The 25,476-nt window shown below is 42.5% G+C and overlaps 1 protein-coding gene across 4 annotated transcripts in view; it reads left to right on the top strand.

The window, feature by feature from the left end:
• Positions 1-25,476, top strand: part of MAML3 (mastermind like transcriptional coactivator 3) — a 244,940-nt gene that overhangs the window by 70,770 nt on the left and 148,694 nt on the right. For 2 of the 4 annotated variants that reach the window (XM_050973864.1, XM_050973863.1), the window contains exon 2: positions 10,473-10,556. The exons of the other annotated variants lie outside the window; for them this stretch is intronic. In XM_050973864.1, the coding sequence (XP_050829821.1) occupies positions 10,473-10,556 (84 nt within the window). The remainder of the gene's footprint in view (positions 1-10,472; positions 10,557-25,476) is intronic. 4 annotated transcript variants of the gene reach the window in all.

Genomic DNA, 25,476 nt, shown 5'->3' with positions numbered 1-25,476 from the left:
TCTGTCTCTTTGGCCATGCTCAGCCAGGTAAACATCTTAGGTTTGTTTTTCCCCCTTCCTCTTTTGTTGTTGTTGTTTTGTTGGTGGTTTTTTTTTGTTGTTGTTGTTTTTTGGTTTTTTTTTAATTTTCTTTTTCTTTACACCAGACTATTTGTCATAGTACCAATGGACTACTCTCGATAGTCAGCTTTTTCCACCTCTGCTCAGTTTCTGTAATCTGTAGATTTTTGTTGGCAAGGTGAAGTCCTTCTATGGAGGAAGTAATAGGAGAATGAGGCCTGCAACCCATGCTGTGGACCCATTCCTCCAAAAGTATAGATTCCTCTTTAACAATTGCATATATGTTTTGGATATATTGAATCTAAGGAAGTACCATTTCTTTTCCTTTATTACATATCCATTGTATTGTTGAATATAAGGAAAATGTAATAGAATTGTCAAACAAAAGAGGTGAAAAGGATAAAACAACACCCTTGGTTTCTTTTAAGCTCCTCATTCAGAGTAGAAAGAAAGTCTTGGCTGGGGAGTTTTTTTGAGCTGATCTGTTTAGAGCTCTTCAGCTGCTGCATTTCAGTTGGCCTGATTTGCAAGATTTGTTCAAAGTTGGAAAGATCAGTAATCATACACTCCACATGTAGAGAGACTTACATTTTGTTTTAAAATTAAAAATTTATGTCTACAGAAATGTAAAGCAATTGGGAGAAAAAATAGGGTCAGTGACATTTGGTCTACAGTTACTTCATTTGGGGATGGGTGGAGAGGAGGGAATTTTCTCATTCTTACATATGAGAAAATTATACTTTCCCTGGTGGGTGCTCAGAGCTCTCCTTTAACAGTGGCAGAAAGGAAAATATCTGATGCCAGTTGCATGGGAGGGTTGCAGGCTGTATGTTCCCTGTGGAATCATCTGCATGAAATCTCTTATGTTGCTCTGAACAGCAGTTAGAAATAATCAGTAATCTCTCAGCACAAGCCTCCTGTGTTTCATAAAGGAACTAAGATCTGCAAAATACATATTTTTTTTGTCTTAACACCTTCCTTTGCTATCCCCTTCCCTGCTCTGTAAGAAACTGTTATTCAGAAGTGGCTGAGACACAAGCTCATGCTTCTGGAGGTTGAATATTGGTACAGGCAGTGTCTTACTGCACTTGGTTAAGTCTTGGGATTTTTGCTAATAGATAGCAGGAGAAAAAGTAGATGAACGTAAACTCATTTGTTCTTTCTGCATAGTCTTATCTCTGGCTTTCTTCCTTCCCTGTATTTTTTCTTCTAACACTTCACATTTTGCATCCATATTGTTTCAGGCACAGAATCCGTGCTTTATGACCTGCATTAAATACAGTCTTTATTGAGATTGGCTGCTGTTGTTGCTGTTTGTAGGCTCCAATTCAGCTCCTATATTAAACATGCAATATGCTGAGCTCTCAAGCTGCTTTCAGTGGGATGCAGGGCACCAGCACCTGTTGCTGCCACCCCTGGAGCAAACAGCATTGGTGCAGAGCAGACCCTCTGCAAGCAGGGGCAGAGAACATCCTCTAAGCCATCCTTCCAATCACTCTCTCCTCCTCTCTCTCACGGCTGCTCACACACGTTGCCAGATAGTTTTGCTGTCTGCTGCTTCTGCTCTCTGTTGCTAAGTGAACAGCTCCAGCTCACACACAGAACAGAGCCAATAGCATCCTGACCTCTGAAGGCTGCTAAAAGCTGCAGAAAGGGAATCTAACAGATGCCATCTTTTCTTTGCTCTCCTCTCACCCCCCTTTCACAGGGAAGTGGGGAGGGCAGAGGGAGAATACAGGATGGTGGAGATAATTCATAATAGCCACTCGTGTTCTGGTGATACATGCAGTAATACCTGGGGAAAGAAACAGAATCTTATTTTCCTTTGTATTTATACACACAGAAGCAAACGTGATTTTCATTGTGCTGTGAGCTCCAAGCTGTGATTAGGAAATGAATTAACACTATGAAGTTATTTTCTTGTGCTTTTTGCAGCTGTTAATCTACTAATCACTGACACTGCAATATATTTTAAGGCTCATCTTTCCCTTGACCAGAGAAACACTGAACATGGCTTCAGCCTTACTGTCAGTAGTCACGAGACAATTATCACCTAATAGCTATTGTTTCCCTGCTCTCCTTCAGGAGTTTTTGGGAAGAGGGAGTTGCTCAGCACACTGCAGACACTTGTGTGATGGCTGTAGTCCCAGTAAGCAGCTACATGGTCAGTAGCTATAGGAATTGGCCATTTTATAGCCATATTTTGTTAAAAATAAATTTGCTTTGGCTCCCCTGTCACAAATGCAGCACAGGATTTTTGTGATTCAAGTGATAAGATAAAGCATGTGTTTGGTAGCCTAATATTCAGTGGAAACCTAGTGTAGGTTGTTTTATAAATATGAAGTTTTTCCTGTTTAAGATGTTTACATCTTGAGCACAGTTTTTTTAGGCTCAGCAAAGAAATGAATGAACTTTATCTGTAAACCATCAGTGCCAGTGACAAAAGTACTTGTGTTTGCCCAGTATTGGCTGGATTGAGTCTGCTGGTGTTATGTGAGGAATATAGCACACACCTTGCCTCTAAGCAGCAGTGTTAATGATTGCAGTTAGTTCTGGATCTGGAAGGAAAAGACATAACCTTCTTTCTAAGTGTAAATGAGAGCACCATGTCCATTATTATTGTTTGCATGTCAGAACCACCAAGGTTTCCCAGCTGCAAACCTCAAGGCAAATGATGGGCAGATAAAAGGTATCTACAGAGAGACAGTAGTTGGTGGGATGAAATGACCCTCAGAACTGGTGGTTGGACCTGATGAGCAGGGTAAATTTGTGAAACTCAAATACTCCATTAAAGAAATTAGATTTTTTTAGAAAAATTTTAGTCATAAATGATAATTGATCCACTTAAGCCACATCATGATTGTTAACAGTTTATTTATGCCTCTGAGCAGTAGCAGTGAAGGATTTCCTGTGATAATCTAAAAGCATCAGCACAGATATCTGTCTTCTGCAGCTGCCACCAGAAGATGATGAGCAGTAAAGTCCACAGTGTATTAGGTTGTACAATGTAACCCACACATTGCAGGGAATGCAATCAATCACACAGCTTGGACCAAGGGAGAGCTGTGCTTTCCCTGTGCTGCTAGAGTGGCTCTGCTGCAGAGTCTCCTCCTGCAGGGGAGAACAGAGGGCAGGGTGGGGTTTGGGGAAGATGTCAATGCCTAGGCAAGGATTTGGGGACAAAGACTGTTCTCTCTGCTAAGGAAGAGCAGCCTGAAATTGGAATGAATCCAAGTGATGCAATAGTTTAACATAGGATCAACAGTGCTTCACTGGACGTCCCTAGAAACAAAAGGTTCCTCTGCTTTTCTAGTCATGTACCATGTAAGTCACTCATGTCACTTGCTGTGACATACCACAGCTGCCACTATGTCACCAAGCACAGACCATACCAGTCCTTTCAGGCCACCAGAACCCAGCTGTATGTGGCAATCTTGTTTAGTGCTTTGTAGAGCTAATGCTGTGCTTGCCTCCTTAGCCCAGCTGATGACTGTAAAAGAGTGATAGAACCTGGAAGAGCTTGCCACAGTCAATAATTTTGCATTGTACAATGAAATATAATATTACAGTTGTCACTTTTAATTAACAGATGACACATTGTCAATCTAAAATCAATTGAATTTAATTTCAGTTTTGAACTTCCTTTGCATTATTACCAGATTAACTGTCCTTACATTAAAAAAAATGCATAAAAGCATAGAATTGTGCTGGATAAAAAAATTGTTCTGATCCATAGGTTTCAAGAAAACTAAACAACTCAGGATGAAGTCTCATTTGTGTCTCTGCTCTCAGAATCATCTTCCTTCATGCAAAGTCTCAGCAGACTGTGAAGGGTATAACAGGTACCTGAGCCTGTACTCAAGGCTGGGGGAGTCCTGTTCCATAAGGGGCTACTCTCCCTTGTGCAGCTTGGCACCTGAGCTCAAGCAGTGTGTTTGCAGCCCTGTTCCTCCTCTGACTGCTCCTGCCTGTTCCTTGCTGCCCCTGCCTGGATGGTGCTGCATGAGCTGGTGCAGAGCAGGCACCTGGTACCTGTCACCTTCTTCAGATTTTTTTTAAGTCTCTTGTACAAAATTCACTGCATACAAATCCATTTGTCTATCCTGCCTGTTGTGTTGAGTGGTGTTCCCGGTGTGCTTATTGCCATGGTATCTAAGCACTTTTTAATATGTTCCATCTGAAATTTTCTATGTGTTTCAAGCTTAACAAAGCTCCAGTAAGAGGAAGGCCTGGACTGAGGAAGAAATGACACTTGGAAGAGCAGTTAAAGAAGAAAAATATGTTCAAATTATCCTAGTTGTTACATTATTCCTTCCTTCTCCACAGAGGATTTATACAAATGAAATTTTGGTATGCAAACTAAGGCTGACTTTTGTCAGTTCAATTTATCCTCTGAACCTGGAGATTATTGATTGCTCTGTCACTTCCCATAACTGCACCATTCACTAATCTCCTCTGCCTTTCCCCTCTTTTTCTGCCCCCACACAGCTCACTCAGGCTTTGTCTGTGTTAGGCAATCTTGCAGTGTAAATAAATTGATGTATCAGTAGCTGCACCATTATAGACTTCTCTTACAAGCACCATTCTGGTATAACAGTAAACTCAAATTGTTTATTTCTTTTGGCAATTAAATCCAATTAGGCTAATCTGGACTGCAGCTTTGCAGTGTGCCCATTTAAAGATTTTTCACTGTTGTAACTGAATCTATTCACGTGCCAGTATAGTTTTTTCCTCTTTGTGTTCCACAGTCCAGTAGTAGAGATGTGGGGTTTGAACCTCCCCATCAGATGGTTTGGTTGGTCACTTCAGGTTGCTGGCAGGTGGCAGTGCCCTCACAGTGTTTTAGGGACAGCTCAGGGGTGCTTGTGGCTGATGGCACAATTCTGGGTGTGCTGTTCCTCAAATCCCCCCCTCTCTGGTGCACAGCTCAGCTGTGGGTACACAGCTACCCCTTTGCTTTATGTTGCCATTGAAGGACTTTGGGCTGTGACCCCATTGAGGTCTGGGTGTACCTTTGCACGTGTTCACACAGAAAGCAAGTCTGTACTAAAAATCTTATGGGTAAGAACAAATATTGACTTTCCCTTGCTTTTCATGTTACACAGGTTGTTGTTTCTGACCTGCCAGGTTGGAAGTTAAGCCACTTTCTATAGAGTCAGAAGAATATACTTGAGGTGAAAGTGGAGAAATAGACTGACTTAGTTTTGCTTTCCGGATGTATAAAACCACACCGTACAAGAGAGAGTCTTATCGTTCTATAACTGCTGCTCCTGATTGCTTGAATTTGTATAATTCCTCTTGTCTGGAGAAGTCCAAATGCTTTAAAAACTATTCCTGGTTCAGGAGAGTTAATTTCAAGATACAAAATAAGTGTATATATTAGAATGTAATATAAAACCATCTGTGGCTCTTAAAATATTTAACAGCATAAAGTGGATCATTCTTCCCTAATTTTACACAACTGTGTAGAATTCATATAGTGTCATACACTCACTATTAATCATACAGATAGAACTGTCATCTTTGTGGGCTTCGCTGGAATTGCTAAGGTGCCCTCTGCAGAAGATACTGTGGCTAATGTTCTCATTACCAACTAATTGGCTAAAGAGAATTCTCTCACACTGCATTTAGCCTGATGGATATTTTCTATCACCTGATGGATGGAATGGACAGCCAAACCAATTATCACAGCTGAGAGTGCTATATACCCGAAAATTTCAGGCAGAGACAAAAGACCCTTGTAAGATTATGTCTAGTCAGTGCCAGCTGACGTTGCGGTCTGTGGCGGTGGCAGACACAACCTTCCCCCAGAGCATCTTGTGCCCACTGCTAGGAGCCAGGAGAGCACCAGCACACAGACACACACACAGATAGACACAGCAGCTCAGCAGTGAAGACACTGGAGGTCCAGGCATGGAGTTCCAATGTACTTTATTCCAGGCAATGCTGAGGGGGTCTAGGGCCCAAAGACAAAGGAGGGTCCAGGGTATAAATACAAGGAAGGAGGGGGCAGAGGAGAGCATCAGGGATCCAATGGTCTGAGGGCTCAGGGGTGGTACACAGGAAAGGGACCCATAGGGAATGCCAGGGTGGATGGGCAGGGTCACATAAACCAATGGGAAGACAGGGAAGGGAGAACTCACTAGAACATGAACATGTGATGGTAAAAGGGGTAGGGTAGGCCAATGGAGGAGGACAGAACTGGAAATAATTAACATAGTGCTGCAGAGCACCATGGGGGAAGCTTCTTTCCTCACCCTAAGATGTGAGGAATGCCCAGAGCCTAAGGTGCATCTCTCCAAAGGATTAGCATTCCCCTCTCCCGAGTAGGGTTGTGAGATTCCACAAGCTGAGGCTTTGTTAAACTATTAAATGGATTTGGGTTCTTTGGTTAAAGTGCAATTCAGAATACCTTGAATTTTCTGTAAACCAGGCAGCCCCTGTGCTGATTTTGGTTTATGGTGTTAGTGTTTTGATTTAAGTGAGTGTGGACGGCTATAAACAAATGGAGTCATCCTGAGGTGTTAACAGAAAGTGTTCTGGAGACTTTATACCTGAATGAGCTTTGTGATTCAAAAGTGCTGGGGTATGTGCTATTTACAAAGTAACCCCTAGATGCAGGCATTATTCAAATTATTTTTGTGCTTATTTTCCTTTCATGTAGCTCTAAGAAATTTGAAGGAATGTTTGTGCAGTAATTGAGATTGGAAGTTGTTTGGTTATTTTCTTTGTAGTTAATGTTTTAATTTTTGAGATCTTTGTTTGAAATGCAAAGGTAATTTTCTGGAGTAAGGGAGAACAGATGTATAATTCTCTTGCAGGCCTAGCTTTCAGTGCTTTGGGAACATTCTGGTTTTCCTGCATCAATGGAAAAGCTAAAATTCCTTCTCTCTCAGCCTGGGAAGCTATCATGTGCTCTGGAGCATAGCCTGTCTGTCCTGTGGCCAGTCCATGTACCTCAGCACCCAGAGCCTGCTGCTCTTTGTGAATCCTTCTGCTAGTGACTGGACTGATAAAGGAGACATATGCCATGCATTTGCGTTTTGATTAAGAAGGCTGAGGAGAACATGAGCGCCGAAAAGAATCAATGACCAGGACAGAAGATGGCAGGAAGGGCAGAGGCCCTGTGTGGGGTGGGGCTGGGAGTGGAAGCCATGTGGAGTTAGTTACTCTCTTCTCCTCATCCCATCCTCTCCAGCACCAGCACTGTTCCCCCAGCCTTCACTCCTTGGGGTGTCACCATGCAGAGCTGCCTTCCTCTTCCTCCAGCATAGCAGAAGCAAGGTGCCCCTGTCAGCTCCTCTTTAGTATTCTCCTGGAAGCAGAGATCTGCTTCCCTGATGCTGTCTTCCCCATGGATTCTGGAAAAACATGCTCTTAGAAAGTCGGCTAGGAATCTAACTTTAAGTAATGCATTCCTTTTTTTTTTAAGTCAGATCATTTGCAGCAGCATTATTTTAAATAAGCTTTCCTTGCTTCATTAAAACCATAATGCGAACCAGAAGAAAAGATATTTCTCAAATAAGGGCAGGTGACACAGGAGAATGTAGATTCCTTTTCATATACAAAATGAAAAGTGTGTGTGGTCTGTTCCTTTTTTCTTTTTTACTGTATATTCTGCTCCTTACTAGAGGGGACTGCACAGGTCAAGAGTTTGGGCTCTGTTCTTGGGAGGCTGTAATCCAGATGGGTGAAGGGAGAAGACCAGAGGAACAGGAGAGGGTTTTCATGAGAAAATCACATGACTGTGTGCATGCAAGAGCATGGATTGTAGCTTCTCCAAGTGTTTTGTTATTGAGAGGGTATAAGCCAATGCTCCTAAAGAACACCCCAAGAGGGATGAGTGGAGCCAAGGCAAAATGCACTGGAGCATGGAATTGTTTTTAAATCTCACCATTTACTTTAGTTCTGCATGGCTGGTCCACAGTTTATATCTTTGAGCTGCTGCAGTAGAGAAGTGAGAGAAGCACTGGGCACTGCTGATCTACATCTAATTTGAAAAAGATATATTTTAAGTTAAGCATTTCTTTCATCCTTGCTTCTTATTGACTGACAAGGATGATGGAGGCTGGATGTGTTCTGGTTCTGTTTTTTGGGTAACAGTAGCTCTGTGCCCTCCTACACAGAGGGAAAAGCCGGAGAACATGTAACTCAGCATGGCACAAGGGCTTGTTTGTGTTACTGAATTGTCCTCTTGCATTAGTATGTAGATTAATCCAGAGCTTGTCTAGGAAATGTCATGAATGTGCATGCTAAGTGTTAATGCTTTGTTGTTTAATGAATACTCCAAATAAAGTGGACCAAAGGGGTAAGTGCAGTTAGTATCTCCAAGAACAACAAAGTATTGGTATATTGTGGTGGCAAACCACTTAAAAATGCAGCAAGCCTCATCTCTAGATTCCTAAAGCAGTTCACTCCCTTGCATAGATGGGCTTTGTTTCATGCGCCAAAGTTCATTTCAGTTCATTCTTGAATGTAATGCAGCTCCTCATAGGCTCCTCAATAATAAATACATCAGAATAAAACTTTAATGATAAAATGGACACTATTCTGATCAGAATTAGATCAAAGCATGTGCTGTCAAGCTCAAGTGGGGGAAATTTGGTGTTAAACTTTATTGGTTCTATTAGCATTTTAATGAAAAGTCTTCCCAGGTGTTCCCTAAAGGTAAAGAAACGAGCTGTCTCTTAAAACTATATTTTATTGAGAGATGCAACCCAAGATGCAATAAGTGCACTCCTGGGTAAGGAAAAGGACAGTTTGGGCCAAGGCTAAAATTACAGTCAGCAAAGAAGCATACATTTGCTTCTTTCACCTGCTAATAATGTGTGATTTTCCACATGATTGCCATAATCAGCTTGAAGTGGGGTTTTATTTGGTATGAACATCTGCTTCTCATTGTTCTGGGTGAACCATCCCAACTTTTTTTTCTTAAAAAAATAGAATTGTATTTAAAAAGTTTGATTGTAAGTCTCTGTCCACCCTACCTGGATTATAGCAAATGCAGCCCTTGACTGTAGATAGAATTATGGTGCATGTGAAAAATTATTCAAGATTTCTTGGCTTAAGTCTTCTGGGAGATCTCAAAGTGACAACTGCACAAATGTCAGGATGATGTTGCTCCCTTCAGATAAAGCAACTGAGGCTGAGTTACTTTTCACTGCACAGTCTCTGCTTGCTGTGATGTGAATATATTTTTCCCTTTGTGTGAGTCTTGTAATTGTTAACTGTGTGTATTTTCTATCGGTGTTAATTAGAAAATTGTAATTAGTGAAACAGGTAATGATGTCCTCTTTGAGACTTTTGAGCTCCAATTCATTAATTTCACTATGTCTAGATTACACTGGATGTAGCTTTCTTTTTAAAATAAGTATGTTGGCTTGTTTTTTTTTTTTTATATAGTCATTTAAACTGAATGTCTGTAGGACCTGCCAGTGCTGTACAATGTGGTTCTGTACTCTTGGCACCTGTGCCATATACTGAATGTTTCTGGTATAATGTGAATATATCCATCCTTGGAATGCACAGCTTGCATCTTTAATAAAATCAGAATGAGAAAATATTCTCCTTAATTATTTAGTCAAATCAAGTGAAAAAAGGACCCAACAGAAGCGGGCATGCAGAGAGATAGAACATACTAGCACTGAAAATGACTTAAATAATTACCTCTTTCAGAATATTTATGTAATAATTAGATTACCCACCCTTCACATTTGCAGTCAGACTTGATGTCCTCTTCTCCAGCACAAATTCACAAGAGCATTCTTACTACAAGACAAGTTCCTTGGGCTTTTGGTTTCAGTTCTCTTTCATCTAGTATGAATCTGCACAGCTGTCAGCATTGGAGGTTCCACTTTTGGAAACTTGTTCCTTCTGCCTTCTATGTCAGCAGCAAATATCCTACAGTCACAAAATAAATGGGCTTGTAGGGCTCATCTAGCAGAAAACAAATTCAGACTCCTGCCCTACTTGTACCTACATGGTGTTATAATGTGTTAAAGTGGTTGCATGCTGGCACCTGAATACTGTGAAAACAGAGCTATATCTGGGTCCTAGGCTCTGTTTTGGGAAACTTAATTAAAGATTGGCATCATGTTCCCCAAATAACCCCCTGATGACAAGTTGTCTTCCCCAGAAAGGTGGCCATCTGAATTACAAAAAATGTAGGGGAAGGGATATGTAAATAAAACCTTTGTAAACACAGGGTGCTCTTATTTTATCTTCTCCATGTATTATCAAAATTATGGATATAATTTTGATAATACCATATTTTGAGGTGTAGGTAAGGCCAGATTGGATGGAGCTTTCAACAACCTGGTCTGGGGGAAGGTCTCCCTGTCCCTGGCAGGGGGATTGGAATGAGACAATCCCTTCTGATCCCAATTGTTCTGTTATTCTGTGTTTCCTTGTAGGCAAGTGAATGCATAGCTGCAGAAGACTATAATCAAAAAAGCAGAGTATTAGCAAGGCTTCAAATGCCGGGAAAGGGTGACGAGGTAACTGAACTTACAAAAATTTCTCCAGTCATAAGAATGTACTGTTATAAGTTGAAAAAGTGATGTTTTATTGATGTCTTGGTTTAAAAGACAGGTGTTTGCCAAGGAAGGTGGGAATATCCCTTGGAATGGAAAATATGACCCTCTTCCCTCTGAATTATTATAATTTTGAAATTACAGGGATTTCAGGCAAAGATGTAAGAAAACAAATAACAGTTCTTTACTGGAATATATAGATATATATTAAAAGGTGAACACAGATCCCCACCAGCAGCACTGTGGCAAGCAGAGCCCAGCACAAACCCACCCGCAGCCTCGCTCGGCCCTCGGGCACTTTCCCCTCCGGTGCAGTTCCGGGCACGGCCAGCAGGGGCGCTGGTGGCTCCCGGCCGGGCAGGGCGGGTGCGATGATTCCCCCGTGCCTGCAGGGGGCGCTGTGGCGCGAGCTCGGCCGCCTCTCCACACGGCCATGGCGGCTCGGGCGGCACAAAGGGAGAGAGGAGGGAAGGGGCTCCCTTTGCAAAGCCACAGGAAGGAGCCGGTCTCAGTGCCCCTCCGGGTCTGTTATGCACTACAGCAGGAACCGCGGAGCAGCAGGCTGGAACAGCAGAGGTGGGCACACCCAGGGTGGCAGACAAAGTGTAGTGAAAACTCCAAAGCCATGCCAGGAGCCGCGGGGATGGAGCAGATATGGGATGTCAGGTTATAGCGTAGCAAAAAGCCCAAAGCAGCGGCAGCAAACAGCTGGGCTGGGCAGCGCTGCCAGGCTCCCACAAGCAGCCAGGGGATGCTCCCCCCTGGGGGTCGAGGGTCGGGTCCCGGGGTTTCCCCTGAGGACCCAAGCAGATGGTGAGGGCCTTCCCAGTGGGATCGGGTGTTGGAAAGGTCCCAGTTCAGTGGCCACTCTTACGAGCAAAGGCTCACCCGCGGTAATGAGAAGCAGTGAAGGACAGAACTCTGTGTGGCAGTGAATTGTCCCTGTAGCAGCAGCCTGGCACTAAGACCATGACCGTCTTCAATCCTGATCTGAGAGTGAGAGGGCCAGGAGGGCTGAGCCCAGCCCCTCACCCCAAGCTGAAATCTCCAGGTATCTCTGCACTTCCAAAGATAAAAGCCCCCCAGCTAAGAGATGGTAGCAAACTGCACCCTTCCTCCTCCTACCAGCCACATCTTTTGTCTCTTAAATATCGTCATTATCATCTCTTAGGCAACAAATGGGAGAAAATTTCCTGAAAAAAAAGAAAAAAGTCCTAACCTCCAACAATTGTCTAGGCAGAAATGGCAGTAAGTAAATAGAAAATGAGGATAGAGTTGTGGGACAGGCGCTCCTCTAACAGTACAGCCTGGTACCTCAACAGAATCAAAGTGTCACAACTCAAAGTGAATACAAAAGTGGTATTGAAAGTGTTTGTGGTTACAGTGGAGCAAACTTTAAAATCCAGACAAGGTCCTGAAAGCCAGGTTGGAGTAAAGACTTTGAGCATGATCTTGGCAATAGGACAAAAAGCACAGGTAGATCTTCAGAGTGGCATGGGATGAAGGCAGAAAGAAAAACAGGGCTTGTGCTGCAACATCAATTTTTATAAGTAGTTTTAATGCTATTTTTTAAATTGGTAAAAAGTCATCAGTCATCTGATAAAAGGATTTATTGCTGTTCCTTGTGTGGAGACTGATAAAAAATAAGTGATAGCAGAGAGTATATATGGGGGCTTCTGCCCAACCATTCCAAACAATTTCTGTTGCTGTAACAATTTAATTTGGAACAAAAGTAAAAGATTTTACTTTGCATGTGGCTTAAATCTTCCTCTGCATGGGCAGGAAATTATATATGGTGAAAGCAATATTTAGACTACCATTACCTCTCTTGCAAACTAAAATATACAGTAGTGAATCAGCACCTCTAAAGGATCTGTACTCAGGCCTGCTCAGTGAGGGCTGCTTGATCTTGGAAAATGTATCTCACCTCTTGGAGAATCACAGATTTATTAAGATAGGAAAAGACCTCTAAGATCATTGAGTTCAACATTAACCAGCCACTGCCAAGGCCACCGCTAAGCCATGTTCCAGGTGCCACATCTGCACATCTTTCACATACATCCAGGGATGGTGACTCCGCCCATTCCCTGAGCAGTCTGTTCTAGTGTCTGACCCCCCTTCCAGTAAGAAATGTTCCCTAATATCCAATCTAAACCTCCCCTGGAATGACCTGAGACTATTTCCTCTTGTCCTGTTTGCTCGTTAATTGGGAAAAGAGACCGACCCCCATGTGGCCACAACCTCCTATAAAGGAGTTGTAGAGAGTAATAAGGTCTCCCCTGATCCTCTCCTTCTCCAGACTAAATATCCACAGTTCCCTCAGCCACTCCTTACTGGACTTGTGCTCCAGACTTGTCCCCAGCTCCATTGCCATTCTCTGGACATGCTCCAGCACCTCAGTGTACTTCCTGACCTGAGAGGCCGAGAACTGGACACAGGACTCAGGACTTGGGGTGCAGCTTCACTGGTGCTGAGTACTGGTGCTCATCACTGCCTGGTCCTGGTGGCTGATCCAGCTGATCCAGGCCAGGATGCCACTGGCCTTCTTGGCCACCTGGGCACAGCTGGCTCATGTTCAGCTGCTGTTGACCAGCTCTCCCAGGTCTTTTTCTGCTGGGCAGTTTTCCAGCCACTCTGCTCCAGCCTGTGTTGCTGCCTGGGGCTGTTGCCCCAGCCCAAGAGCAGGACCCAGCACAGGGCTTATTGAACCTCACACCATTGGCCTCGTCCCATTGATCCAGCTGGTCCAGATCCCTCTGCAGAGCCCTCCTGCCCTCCTGCAGATCAACACTCTTACCTGGTTTGGTGATGTCTGCAAAATGACTGAGAGACCACTTGATCCCTTTGTCTAGATAATTTATAAAGATGTTATATTAACTGGCCCAGAAACTGAGCCCTGGGGAACCCCCACTAGTAACTGGCCTCCAGCTGGATTTATCTCCTTTCACCACCACTCTTTGGGTTTGACACCCAGCTGTTTTTAACCCAGTGAAGAGTGCACTTCTCTAGCCATGAGCAGCCCATTTCTCCAGGAGAATGCTGTGGGAAACAGTGTCAAAGGCTTTACTGAAGGCTGAATAAACAACATCCACAGTCTCCTCTTCAGCAGCCTCATGCCTCCATTTCCTTTGTCCAAAGACAAAGTTTGTGGTTTGTAAAGCTCTCTGCTTTTATGGGAATGGAATAGTGTTTCCAGCAGTCACGAGCAAGGAAAGGAAGCCTGGAAATAAAGCTGGTTGCACTAGCAAGGGAGAGAAATGAATGAGAGAGAGAGAATGACCAGTATAACAAATCCCTGAGCACAAGGGATGCAGAGATGGGAGAATGGAGGGGTAAAAGACCACAATATTGTGGTCCCCAAACCGTATGCTGACTTGAGGTGAGCCCCCAAATGTGCAGCATGGCCAGCTTTGTGAGGGCAAGGGCTGGGCAGCTCCTGCTCCCTCCAAGTGAAGGACACCTATCCCTGGCCTGCAGACATCACCTCCAGTGTTCCTCACAGATAAGGAGGCAAGGGGAAAAGTGACAGAAAAGAGGAGAGTGGAGCAGATAGTGTTAGGAGCTGTAAGAAAGAGCTTCACAAAAGGACAGGTGGAAGAAAAGAGGGGGAGAGGAATAAGGAATAACACAGTCTTATCAAGCAAGTTAAACAAGCCTTGTTAATGTCACTTCTTCCTCTGAGCATCCATAGACTAAACAGAATAAACAGAATAGGACAGGATAAAGCTCCCTGAAAGAGGAGAGAGAAGGGAAAAGGATGCTTTGTGCAACTTATGCTGTTCAAAGGAAATAGAAATTATGGGTTAAAAATCAAATCTATTGCAAAACAGGTATTTAGATTAATTTATCTCTAATTTATAGGAAAAAATAAATTGGTAGTTTGCTTATTGCATTTTGTGAGGAACATGCACAACTGTTGGGCAAATGTAAAAATGGCATTTCAGTAATAATTATGGATATCTTGCTTCAGCCTCATTTAGAAACATGTTATTGAAGTGATAGATGTAGTGCTTATAAATAGTTTAGGTTTGCTAATGTAATAATGAGCAGTTCTCTCATTCTCTCTAGGTTTTTTTCTTTACCTACATGTTTTTGCTTCTGAAGCCTTCTTTTTTTTTTTTTTTTTTTTTTTTTTTTAAATAACTCATTTCCATTCCCTGCTGCTCACCAAGAACATTCCTGGGGGCATGCTGTGACATACTTTTATGGTCTTGTGCCCTGGGAGCCCTGGCCCTGTCCCTGTCCCTGTTGCTGGTTGGGAGTCCTGGGCAGGTGTACACAAACAAGACTGAGTTGCAGCAGGCTGGGGAAGGCAGGTGGGTGGAAGTGCAGCTGGCTGAGGGGCTCCTCACTGGTAGGGAAACAGCAGGAGGGAATGAAGACTGTGGAGAGAGAGAAAGGGCTGGGGGAGGCAGTGCAATGTGTCATAGATTAGTAAAATTAGTGTAGCAAGTCCCGATAGTGAGAGATAAGAGACAGTGGTGATAAATGGCGCAAGAGATGAGAAATAAAAATGTAATCACATCGTGTACACTGAAGTGCTAATGAAGTCCTGAAGAGGAGGAGGAGCTAGGAGTGAGAAACTATGGGTACAGCAGTGCTGTACTCCTCTGCAAAAGATCTTCTTCAGACAAATTACTTCCCTTGTGCAAGTTCTGCCACTCAGCTCTCCCCAGATTTTTGGAAACTCTAAGTTCTTTGCACATGCAAAGGGTAAATGAGTACTGAAGGAGTAAGAGACCAGCTGAAGGAAGAAGGCATTATACAGGCTGGGGAGCTGCTAGAAAAGACTGCTTTGGGAGCTGTCCCCAGCATTACCTAAAGGGTTGTGTGGACCTGTAACAACTGTAGATTTTGTTAGTGTTTTCCTGGTGGTGTAAGGGTAGCTGGTATCTCTTTTCACATGCTTTGTGATCTACCAAGAAAACTCTTCTAACATAGTTAGACAATTACTATGAATACTGGCTATGAATACTGTCAGGTATTCATAATCTGTACTTCTGATACTGCAAAACATTCTTAAAAAATTCTGGGGACTTTTGCCCAAAAAAGAGTTTCTTTGCTCTCAGTGAATTCTGATGGAGGAGTGTTGCCACTTAGTGGTCTTTTATCTCACAAAATCTTCTCTTCCCTTGCATCTTTTATTTGTGTTCTTGTGCATAGGTAGGGTAGCTGTGAATTGTTATGTGCTTTTTATTTTATCTGAACAAATGGAAACAGCATCCAAACATTAAACTGATGGAGAGAATGGAGCTGAACAAGCTCATAATGTCTGGAAAGAGACATTTGTCTTTGTAGTGAAATGGTTTGAGGTACAGGCTTTGTGGGGCAATGGCTTCCTGCATTATGTCTGTAAGGAGGATGAAAAATCTTCAAAAGTAGGGACAAAGTACATGCAGCATAACACCAATGCATTTCCATTTTTTGATGTTGAAATGATTTGTTAGTGTGACTTTTGCTCTTCCTTGTCTTTGGTGGGGAATGTTTCCTAATAGTGGCAGTGTCCTGGGTTCTTTGTTTTGAACTGCAAAACTGGTAACCTCTCAGAGCTGCCAACATCAAGCATTAGCTTAGAGGTCTCTTAGTGAAATATTGGACATGAACCAACACAGAGAATGAGGCAGGCTTGGGACAGTCAGTAAAAGCAGTGTTTCATGTGTAGTGGATCCTATGATCTATGAAAAGAGTTGCTCTAAAATATATTTTCTTCTAATTACAAAATTGCAAAGAAAAACTTAGAGTCAGTAGGATTTGGGTTGTTTTCTGTAATGCCTTTTTTTGGATTAGTTTCACCTACAGGCTTATTTCTTAGTAACTCTGTGGACACACGAGGATCAGGCATCTGGTGCATCTTTTTGCTCTCACGGAAGAAAATGGAAATGAAAATTTCCACTAAAAGTCAGATTGAAGCCAAATTGCCTTTAGAAGGCAGGGGCAAAACAGAGTTTGGGGGAGAGAGGTCACTATAGGTTTTCTTAATGGGTAGATAACTCATTTATGTGAGGTAGAACAAATAAAGTTGGGACACAGGTCAGCATTTGAAATCCAAGTACAGATGCACTTACCTTAGTACAGTAAATGTGGAAAGTAGGACTTGGTTTCCCCAAGACGTGAAGAACACTCCTTTCTCCTTGCTTCTGAGTGAGGAGAATAGTTTTCCCAATGCATCAATTCCCCAGACCAAAGCTGTCAAAGAGAAGCTATAGGTGGGAAAGCAGGATAGAGAAGAGCATTTAAAAGAGTAGGAAACTTAAAATGTAAACTTGAGAGGCAGATGCCTGCCAATAAGGGCATTGTAATGTTGCAGGGTGGGAAGCTCCCTTAGTGCTGATGTGTGACTAGTCAGCTTGTAACCATGACACCTTTGCATCAACCTGGTGAAGGATGTATACATGCACATGATGGGTCCATGATAATGTGGGATTTGGGGGGTTTTTTGAAGTTTTTGGTCTTTTTTAGATGTTTTTAAACATACAAGGAGGAGAATACTTGTATGATGGCCCCCACATCCCTCCTGTCTGGGTTATGTGCAAGGCCCTCTGTAAAATAATGAGACACCTTTTATGTATCCTGTTATAGTTTTCCTTTCATTCGGTGAGCAGAGCTGATTATTCAATTTCAGTGTCCACTAAAGCAATCTCCAAAAGCAGTTAAAATAAAACTCATTACCGTGTGTATGTGATATGGTATGTTTAGAATATTGAGAATGTGCTACAATAAAACTTCTGCTAGCTTTCCCTCTCCATGGCAGCAGATAGCAAAATTTCCACTGTGTCTAAGAAACTGAAAAGATGAATCCCCACAGACTGGGGACGATTGTTTGTCTGCTGAGTAGTAGTTATTTATTTGTGAGACAAACCCAGAAGTCACCTCCAAAGGTGAAATCTGTATTTCTTGAAGATGAAAATAACCATTCTGTGACTGATTAATGGCTGAGTTTTCTACAAATATGGATTTATATTTTTTCTTGTCCCTTACTTTACCACATGGCTCTTCTGAACAACATGGAAATACCTTTAATTCCTTTTGTACCTGGGATGCGCTGTCCTTGACAGAGGTTGGGCTGGTGTTTGTATAAAGCTGCTTATGCTGGGAAATCTTGACTAGTGCAGTGTGGCCAGGGCTGAGATAGCACAGGCCTTATTCATACTAAACATTGAGTAAACAAGGCAGCTCATGTCCACTCTTACTACTTACATCTGAAGGTAGTGCAGCATCCTCAGCTGACAAAGGTCAGGTGAAAAACAGGTTTGCTCTCTGTGAGAGGGACTTTTCTTTTTTGTAAAAGATACAGAAACGCTATGTTTCTCAGTTCTTGAGGGTTGCTCTGCAGAGAGGCTGTATATAAAAATTGGATAAAGTTGGTACTCCCTGTGCCGCAGTTCATCCCAAATGCTAGCAACCAGAGGTATTTGGAAGGGGCAGAAGAGTTGAGGGATCGCCTGGTTTGGTTGAAATCTTGCTGGGTTTATTTTTACACTGCAGTTGTTTCTTTATGGGTCATGCATTTTCCCAGTGCATGATAATCTTCTGTTTTGTTACCTCATGGATAAGGTTGCTGCACTTTGATATCACTTCCCTCCTAGAAGTGTTACCTTTTGTTGTCACACTTGGAGAGTTTGTGACATCTGTTTCAAAGAAAGTTCTGCTGGAGTAAATTGACAGCCACAAAGTATCTGTAGTGAAGCACCTGGGATTGGGATTTTTTTTTTAATTACTTATTTGGGCACCTTGGAAGACATACCTCTCTGGTGCTGTTGGTTTTCTGTTAGAAATCCAGTCTTGCTCAGTAGAATCTGTTAAAAAATACAACGGAACTGTTCCCTATTTCTTGCCTAACTACCTCTAAAAGAAACCAAGTGCCAACCTCACTACCAGAGACATTGTCCTGGCTATGGGGCAGACGTGGAAGGGAAAAATGCTTAATAGACCACCATCCCCAAAGCTGTTTTATAGAAATGATTGCTCTGTTATAAACCTCCATCTTCATGGAATAGAAATTTGATGCATGCAAAAAGACAATACTTGGGTTAGGGTGGCACTCAGACCAGTTGGGGTTGATGAATAAAACCAAAGTGTAGTAACCTGAGGTCTGCTCTTGACACCATGGATCAGAAATACCAGAAAATCCATTTGCATATCCTTTTAGAGCTGTAGCACCTCGCAGGACCCACAGTAGCACCTGAAACATCATGCTGAGTGTGTTTCATTAATCTCAAAATTCTCTGGGGGTGGATTGTATCCACGAAGTCATATCCAAATGAAAGCTGTGCAGCCACCAGACATGAGTAGTAAAGCACTCTTGTTGCTTTTTTGTTGAAATAGGCCTTTAAAATAACTTGGCACCCTACTTGATTTTCAAGTTGTGGACTTTACTAAGGACTGATGATAACAAGATGAGCAGGATTCAGCTAGGCAGCTAACGCAGGTGTCACCACCTCATTCTCCCAGAGGCCTCCCTCCACTGCAGGGTGGCTATCAGCCTCTGTACATTGGCCAAGGGTGAAGTTTTGCCCAGTGCTGAAATGTTGCTGCATGCTGTCAGCTGCTTACTGTGTATCTGAAGTGGGAAAAAGCCTCTTAATGGAAGTGTTTAGCACCTACTTTTACATATAGCTGGCTTCTTCCAACCTGTAGGCTTATCCCGGGAAAGGGTGACTGGTGAAAGGCATGCAAGATCCAATCTCAGTCTAGCAGAACTTTAGGACCCTTTGAGATAAAGCATACATACAATGTGATTGTTACAAAGGATTTGTTTGCATTCTGCTCAAAGGCAGCTAAATCAACAGAGCGAGCAGGAGGTGATGCAGGCTGGCTTGTAGGTTTCAGAGCACTGTTTTCCGTGCTTTCCAGCATCACTTAAAAAGTATTCTCTAGCTTGTGGTTAAGAACATAACCTTCCAAATGTGAAAGGAATCTAAATTGGCACAGAGCAACTTGTCAGAATCAGCACCCAGTTTGCAGCAGGAGCTTGGGAGGGATGTGAACCGCCTTTGTTCTTTGCAGTGGGGGTGTTAACACTGAAGTTTATGATAATGTACTTGCCAGCATTGTTAATTATTCTGCTGGAAGGAAGGAGTTGGAGAGTCTGCACAATTTGCTGTCAGTAAGGGGCTTGTTTTGGCATTCCACTTTGGCATCTCAAATAGGGGGTGTCTAGGAGAGTCCTGTTTTCTTGGGGGGGTATATGAGGCTGTGGGAGGGGCTCCTTTCACTCCCTGATTTGTGTCTTTATTCCTCCTTGATACAAATAGGATTCTTCTGGAAACTTGGATGAGCAAGCTCTCAATGCTTATGGTCTTAAAAAAAATTATTTTTTTCTAGTTGATACTCATAACTGTGAAGCTCATTAACCTGAATGGCTCAATTAGCCAAATGCTAACATGCTGCCAGCACTCCTGCTACTGTCATTGATGCCACTTCAAAAATGTTGTGTTTCATGCATATGCTTTAAATGTTCCATTTCTGTTTTTCTCTGGGGGAAAAGATCAAGCATGTGCACTAAAAAGATAGATATCCTTGCAGTAGTAACTGAGATAATACTGAGTAGTACCTGCCATAGTATGAACTTGTTCAACAGCTTGAACAGCAATCTGTTTCTGAGCAAGAAGCTTTGACTGTAGAGTGAGAGGTAGTAAACCTCTCACTCTACAGTCAAAGCAGAATTAAATTAGCAGAATTAAATACATGTGCTTCTCTTTGTCATGGTGTTAATGAATTTTAGTTTTATTTAAACATTTTAAAGCACATTTTGAAATAGTTGTATAGGGGTCAAACTTGTTGGTTTCAGTCACTTTTTGTCTGTTGCCATTCAGACCCTCAGCTGAAATGTTACATCTTTTTCACATCACGGTGTTTAGGACAGTGATAAAGGAAAACCTTACTTTGGGCATAGTGCATGACTATACAGGCTGATTATGAGCATTGCATTGATGTGGGGTCTGATCAAAACAGGCATTGCTTTTATCCAGTTTCACAACCTGATTTTAATGATGGGGGCCTTGACAATTATTATTGTTGGGTAACTGCCTGAAGCATTAATTTCTTTAGTTTATCCAGTGAAGCTGTGAAATGAGCATAATAATTTGGGTGTTTGATGTAATTTCTCCATACCTGACCAACAAGACAGAATGCCTATGGTGTGTTTGGATTAGCTTTTCCTCTCTTTTTCTTTAAAGAATAAATAAATCTACCCTTTTTGTCCCTCAGGGTTATTCTGTTACCAACCTCTTTCCCAAGTCTTCCAGGATCTTTCTCAATGCAAGCTTTTGTTTTAGAAAGTAAAATAAAAACTGGAAAGAATGTTTATATTCCTTGGGTTATTAAAATAAGAATCCAAATGTCAGTTGGTACACTGGCTGATTCTTCCAAATATTCAGTGTGAGCCTTCCCGAGTAGTAGAAGTCATATTGTATATAAAACCATCCTGTGTAAAATGAAGCTCCTGAGGGCAGAGGAAGATGGTTTACCACAAAAGTTGTTGTCTATTTGCATTCTTCTGTCTCTAGAAAAGGGGGTGCTGGATGAGTTTCTGTTATTGCCTACTTCTGTTCTGCAGAAGCTTTGCCAACTCTTTTGAAGCCTTACTCTGCTCCCACTGTTTCCTGTGGGGAAGTACAAAACTTGAAGGCATTTTGTGTAGCCAACATGTTGCTCTCATTTTTTTCAGGTAAACAAAGCTCTGTGTCTCAGAGCCTTGCCCAAGGGGTGCATTGTCAGGTAGTTTAAGAAGTAATGAGGGTTGTGTGTGTTAAACCTCCTGCAGTATGTGCTGTAGCAATGATCAGGAGCAGCCACCCAGATGAGTGTTAGTTGGTACCAGCTGCAAAAGGAAGGACCCAACTCTGCAAGTCGGAGCTGAGTAGTGAGGGCAGAGCAAAGCTGTCATTGTGCTCTGAATTTTCAGGTCTGCAATAGAAGTTGCAAGAAATATTTTTACCTTTACCTTGTCTGACTCTGTCTTGACCTTACTCTCTTAATGTACACTCTTGCTAACCATTTAGCTCGCAAGGGTACTGGGGAAACAACAGCAAAGTGTAAGTTAAGGCTTTATTTTCATCCCTCACTCCAGCCAGAGGGCCATGCCACTCTGCAGAACAGTGCATGTGGAACAGCCTACTGGCATTTTTTAAAGGCCTGTTGCCACTTAAGTTTATCTCCATTCCACAAACCAGGTTCTGATATTTCTGGGCTGCAAAACCTTCTCTTAAACAAAGGGTAAAAAATACTTCTATGATGTGTCAAAGCATGACACAGACGTCAGCCTTCCTCATCTACTTCTGTTACAGAGGATCTCTTATTTGAGCTCTGTATAACACATATAAAGGGCAGAAGCAGTGGGAAGGACTTCCATGTGCTCAGCAGTGACTCAAACTTTGTGCAGGCTGATGCATTTGCAGGGGCCAATATGGATGGAGTGAAACTTTGTTTCTGACTTGGTCCTGTATTTTGTGTTCCAGTTTCAAGTAATCTGTTTTGTAGGGCAGGATGGAACGTAATGGTTCAGTTATGATTGAACTGTTAATACCACACCATCTTCTTGTCAACTCTGCTGTAGCTGATAGAGGGTATGAGTCTCATTTATTTGTTCTACATTGGAAGTTTAAAGAAATGAGATGGGAATTTCTTGTTATGTACTTATCTTGAAGTTTGCTGGTTTGGGGTCCAGAGGACCCACTGATCTCTGAAATATTGTGTATTGCATGCCCCCAGAGAAGGGAGGGACAAAGATGCAGTAAACACTGCAGCACCACTCTCTGCACAGAGTGTACCTCCCATTATCTGCTGGAGCTGCTGTGAAAAGCTGCCAGTTCCTAACTGGGAGACAAGAAGCCACTCAGGGCCGGTAGTCCTCTCTTCCCCCGGGCCAACTCATGGCTCCTTGAAGACTGGCATTAGCCAAAATCTTGAAGAAGGTTGTGATGTTTTACACAGATTCCTGCCCCATACCCTATCCCTTTTGTGATGTGCTGATTCTGAAATGATCCCATCCAGTGCCATTCCTTGGCGGGATGCCCTCAGGCATCCCCCTCAGCTCAAGTCTTGCAGTGGGTTTCAATAAAGAGAGCTGGGTGCTGGTCACCCACAGAATCTCAGGCTGAGTCAGTCAAACAGCTCATTTCCATGTGTTTTTCAGTGTATCTCCCCTCACTCACACCTCACCTTTCCCTGTGCTTTATCTTACCTCACCCCAGAGGTAGAGTTATTTATCTAACCAGTTTAGGGCTAGGGAAGATACAGTGCTTTGTATTTTCTGGGAAGAGACATGTCTAGAGCTGAGTTCTGAACATTGCATAGAAGTAAAATAAAGGAAGGGAGATGCTCACCTTTTCCCACAAACTTTAGATTATAAACTGATCTAAAGAAAGTGGGTTGATTCCTTGCCTGGTGGCCGGCTCTGATTTGTTGTAAGGCTGTGCTCAGAAACATTGCAGCAAAGAGCATGCCAGGCTTTGTTTGCTGGTTGGTTGGATATTTATGTCAGGTTGCCAGGCAAATTCATATACTGCTATGCTGCAGGCAAGGTCTTGGGGGTGGGGGAGATGAGTAAACATCTCAGAAAGATCTAAAGGTGTAGGAAGAGGTTTGGAAGAAAAGAATGAGGAGCTGGGTTTGCAAGTTGTAAAACTTGCATCTATTTTTGTCTTCTGTTGCTGAAGCAGAGGTATCCAGAGCTGAGCTGTTCTGCAGCGCTGCCAACTTCACATCTATGCTGCTTTGTACCCTTGTGCCATGAGCAGGCAGCATCTCATGGAAAACTTCTCAACCCAGTTGGTCCCTGAGATGTGATTTGAGTTTGTGTCACTGCCTGGACAAGTGCATGTTTATGGACTCCTGCATGCTCCAAGCCTGTAATAGTTTCAGTTAGAATCTCTTCTGCCAGCGCAAACCACAAAAAAGTAATTAAATAGACAATAAATCTCTCTGTGCTCCATGAAACAGTTCCCTTCCTCACCCTTAACTGCCTTCTTTCTCCAGCCTGTGGGTTACTTCTCAGGTTCAGACCTGCAGTTTATGATACAGGATGATTTTTTAATCACCATTTGAATGCCTGGGAAAAAGCTGGAGACTCCCTCTGTGTTTGCAAGTGTGTGCTGTGATTTACTGGAAGACAAAGTATGCACGCCAAAGCAGTGATGTTCTGAAAGAAAAGTTAAATCAGGAAACAGAAGTAAAGGTCTATATCAATCTTTTATATATTTAGTTACCAAACAGCATCTCGTCTGTCAGCTATACATGTAACAACCACAAAACAGAGCTGCCCATTGCTTTTAGCTACTGTCTATGCCAGGGCATTCTGTTCTTGTATTCACACTCAGAAATAGCTGAAATTATTATAAATATTTTTGAGCAAATGGCAACTTTTTTTTTTTTTTTAGCAAGTACAATTGCTAAATAAACTGGGAGGTTGCAAAATGCTGAGGTTTAGCACTTTGCTGGACAAGCTGTGTGCGTTTTTGGGACAACCAGCATATGGGAGATCGTCAGCAAATTAGTATCAAAGACATTTGTGACTCACAGCAATGGAGAGTTTTGAAAGGGAAATCATGTTAGGTAATCACAGCCTTTGCACATCAGTGAAAGCATGTTTTTCAGTTATTTCTTGAGTCCTTTCAGAGACTTGGTTAACTTTCTGAGTCTTGGTTTCATTCTCTTTTGATTAGGAAATTATAAATTTATATTTTCAATATATCATCATTTCTCTTCTGGAAAAAGGAAGGGATTTTATTTGAAAGGTGAGTTGCAAAAGATTCGTGTTCTCTAAGTATGTGAGAAACATTCTTTACATCTTGTTTAAACTTGTGAAATGCAAGAAAGATTAATCCTTATAGCTACTGAATGGATCCTAGGGCAGGTACATGGAGTTAGTTTGCTTTCAGCAGAAATAAAGCAATTTCTTATGTGGGAAGACTAGATGAACAGGAATTCTTATGGAAACAAATTCTGGAAATAGCCAGCCCAGGAGAGAGGTAGCTCCCAGTTTATTTATCAAAGCTCATAATGAAATGTAAGATAACAAGTTAGCATGATGGACAATCTGGAGGGATGAACCAGTGCTTCAGATTTGACAACACTTAAAAATATTTATTTCTGCAATTTAAGTAGAGAGTATCAAGAGAGGTAATCTTTTATTTCTGTCACTTCACCTTCACTATAGGAACAAGTAATTTAAATAGTAAAGGTTCCAGTGACTATCTTGCACATTAATATTTACCTTAGTGCACACCCAGATAACTGCTTAGGTGTTCTTCCTTGGCCTTGAGTGGAAGGCTGGGTAGCCCCTGTGCTGTCACTGTATTTTTCTTGACCTGCACCTCCAAGTGGTACTCACAGTGTACCCTTGGGTATCCTGGGACAATGTCACTGTTTAGATTCATTGACAAGCCAGGTAGGTTGGAAGAAGAATTTTTCTGTATCTGGGCAAGATGATTTCTGTTATCTTCAGTCTGAATATATGCAAATTTACAGATGTATTCCTGCAAATAAGCAGATGTGTCTTGGGCAGTAATTGTATTCTAATTGCTCAAACAGTTACATGCCTTTCTTCATAGGAAAGACGAGGCTTATATCTATAACAAAGAGTTAGAACAGCATCTCCTGCTAAGACTCCAGTACTTGAAGCATTTATCCAGACATGAAAGTGCTGATGCCATTTGTACCTAGACCTAATTAGAAAGATGGGCAATCACCACTTGCAGGACGTTCGACAAAGGGCCCTGGGGCTCCTGGGGAAGTTTGAATGTGAGTCAGCAGTGCCCTGGCAGCCAAGAGGGCAGCTGTGTCCTGGGGGGCATCAGGCACAGCATTGCCAGCTGGGCGAGGGAGGGGATTGTCCTGCTCTGCTCTGCACTGGGGCAGCCTCACCCTGACTGCTGGGGGCAGT

The sequence above is a fragment of the Serinus canaria genome, chromosome 4 (genome assembly GCF_022539315.1).
Source record: "Serinus canaria isolate serCan28SL12 chromosome 4, serCan2020, whole genome shotgun sequence".
NCBI classification, from domain to species: domain Eukaryota; kingdom Metazoa; phylum Chordata; class Aves; order Passeriformes; family Fringillidae; genus Serinus; species Serinus canaria.
This window is presented reverse-complemented; position numbering and strand designations above follow the sequence as displayed.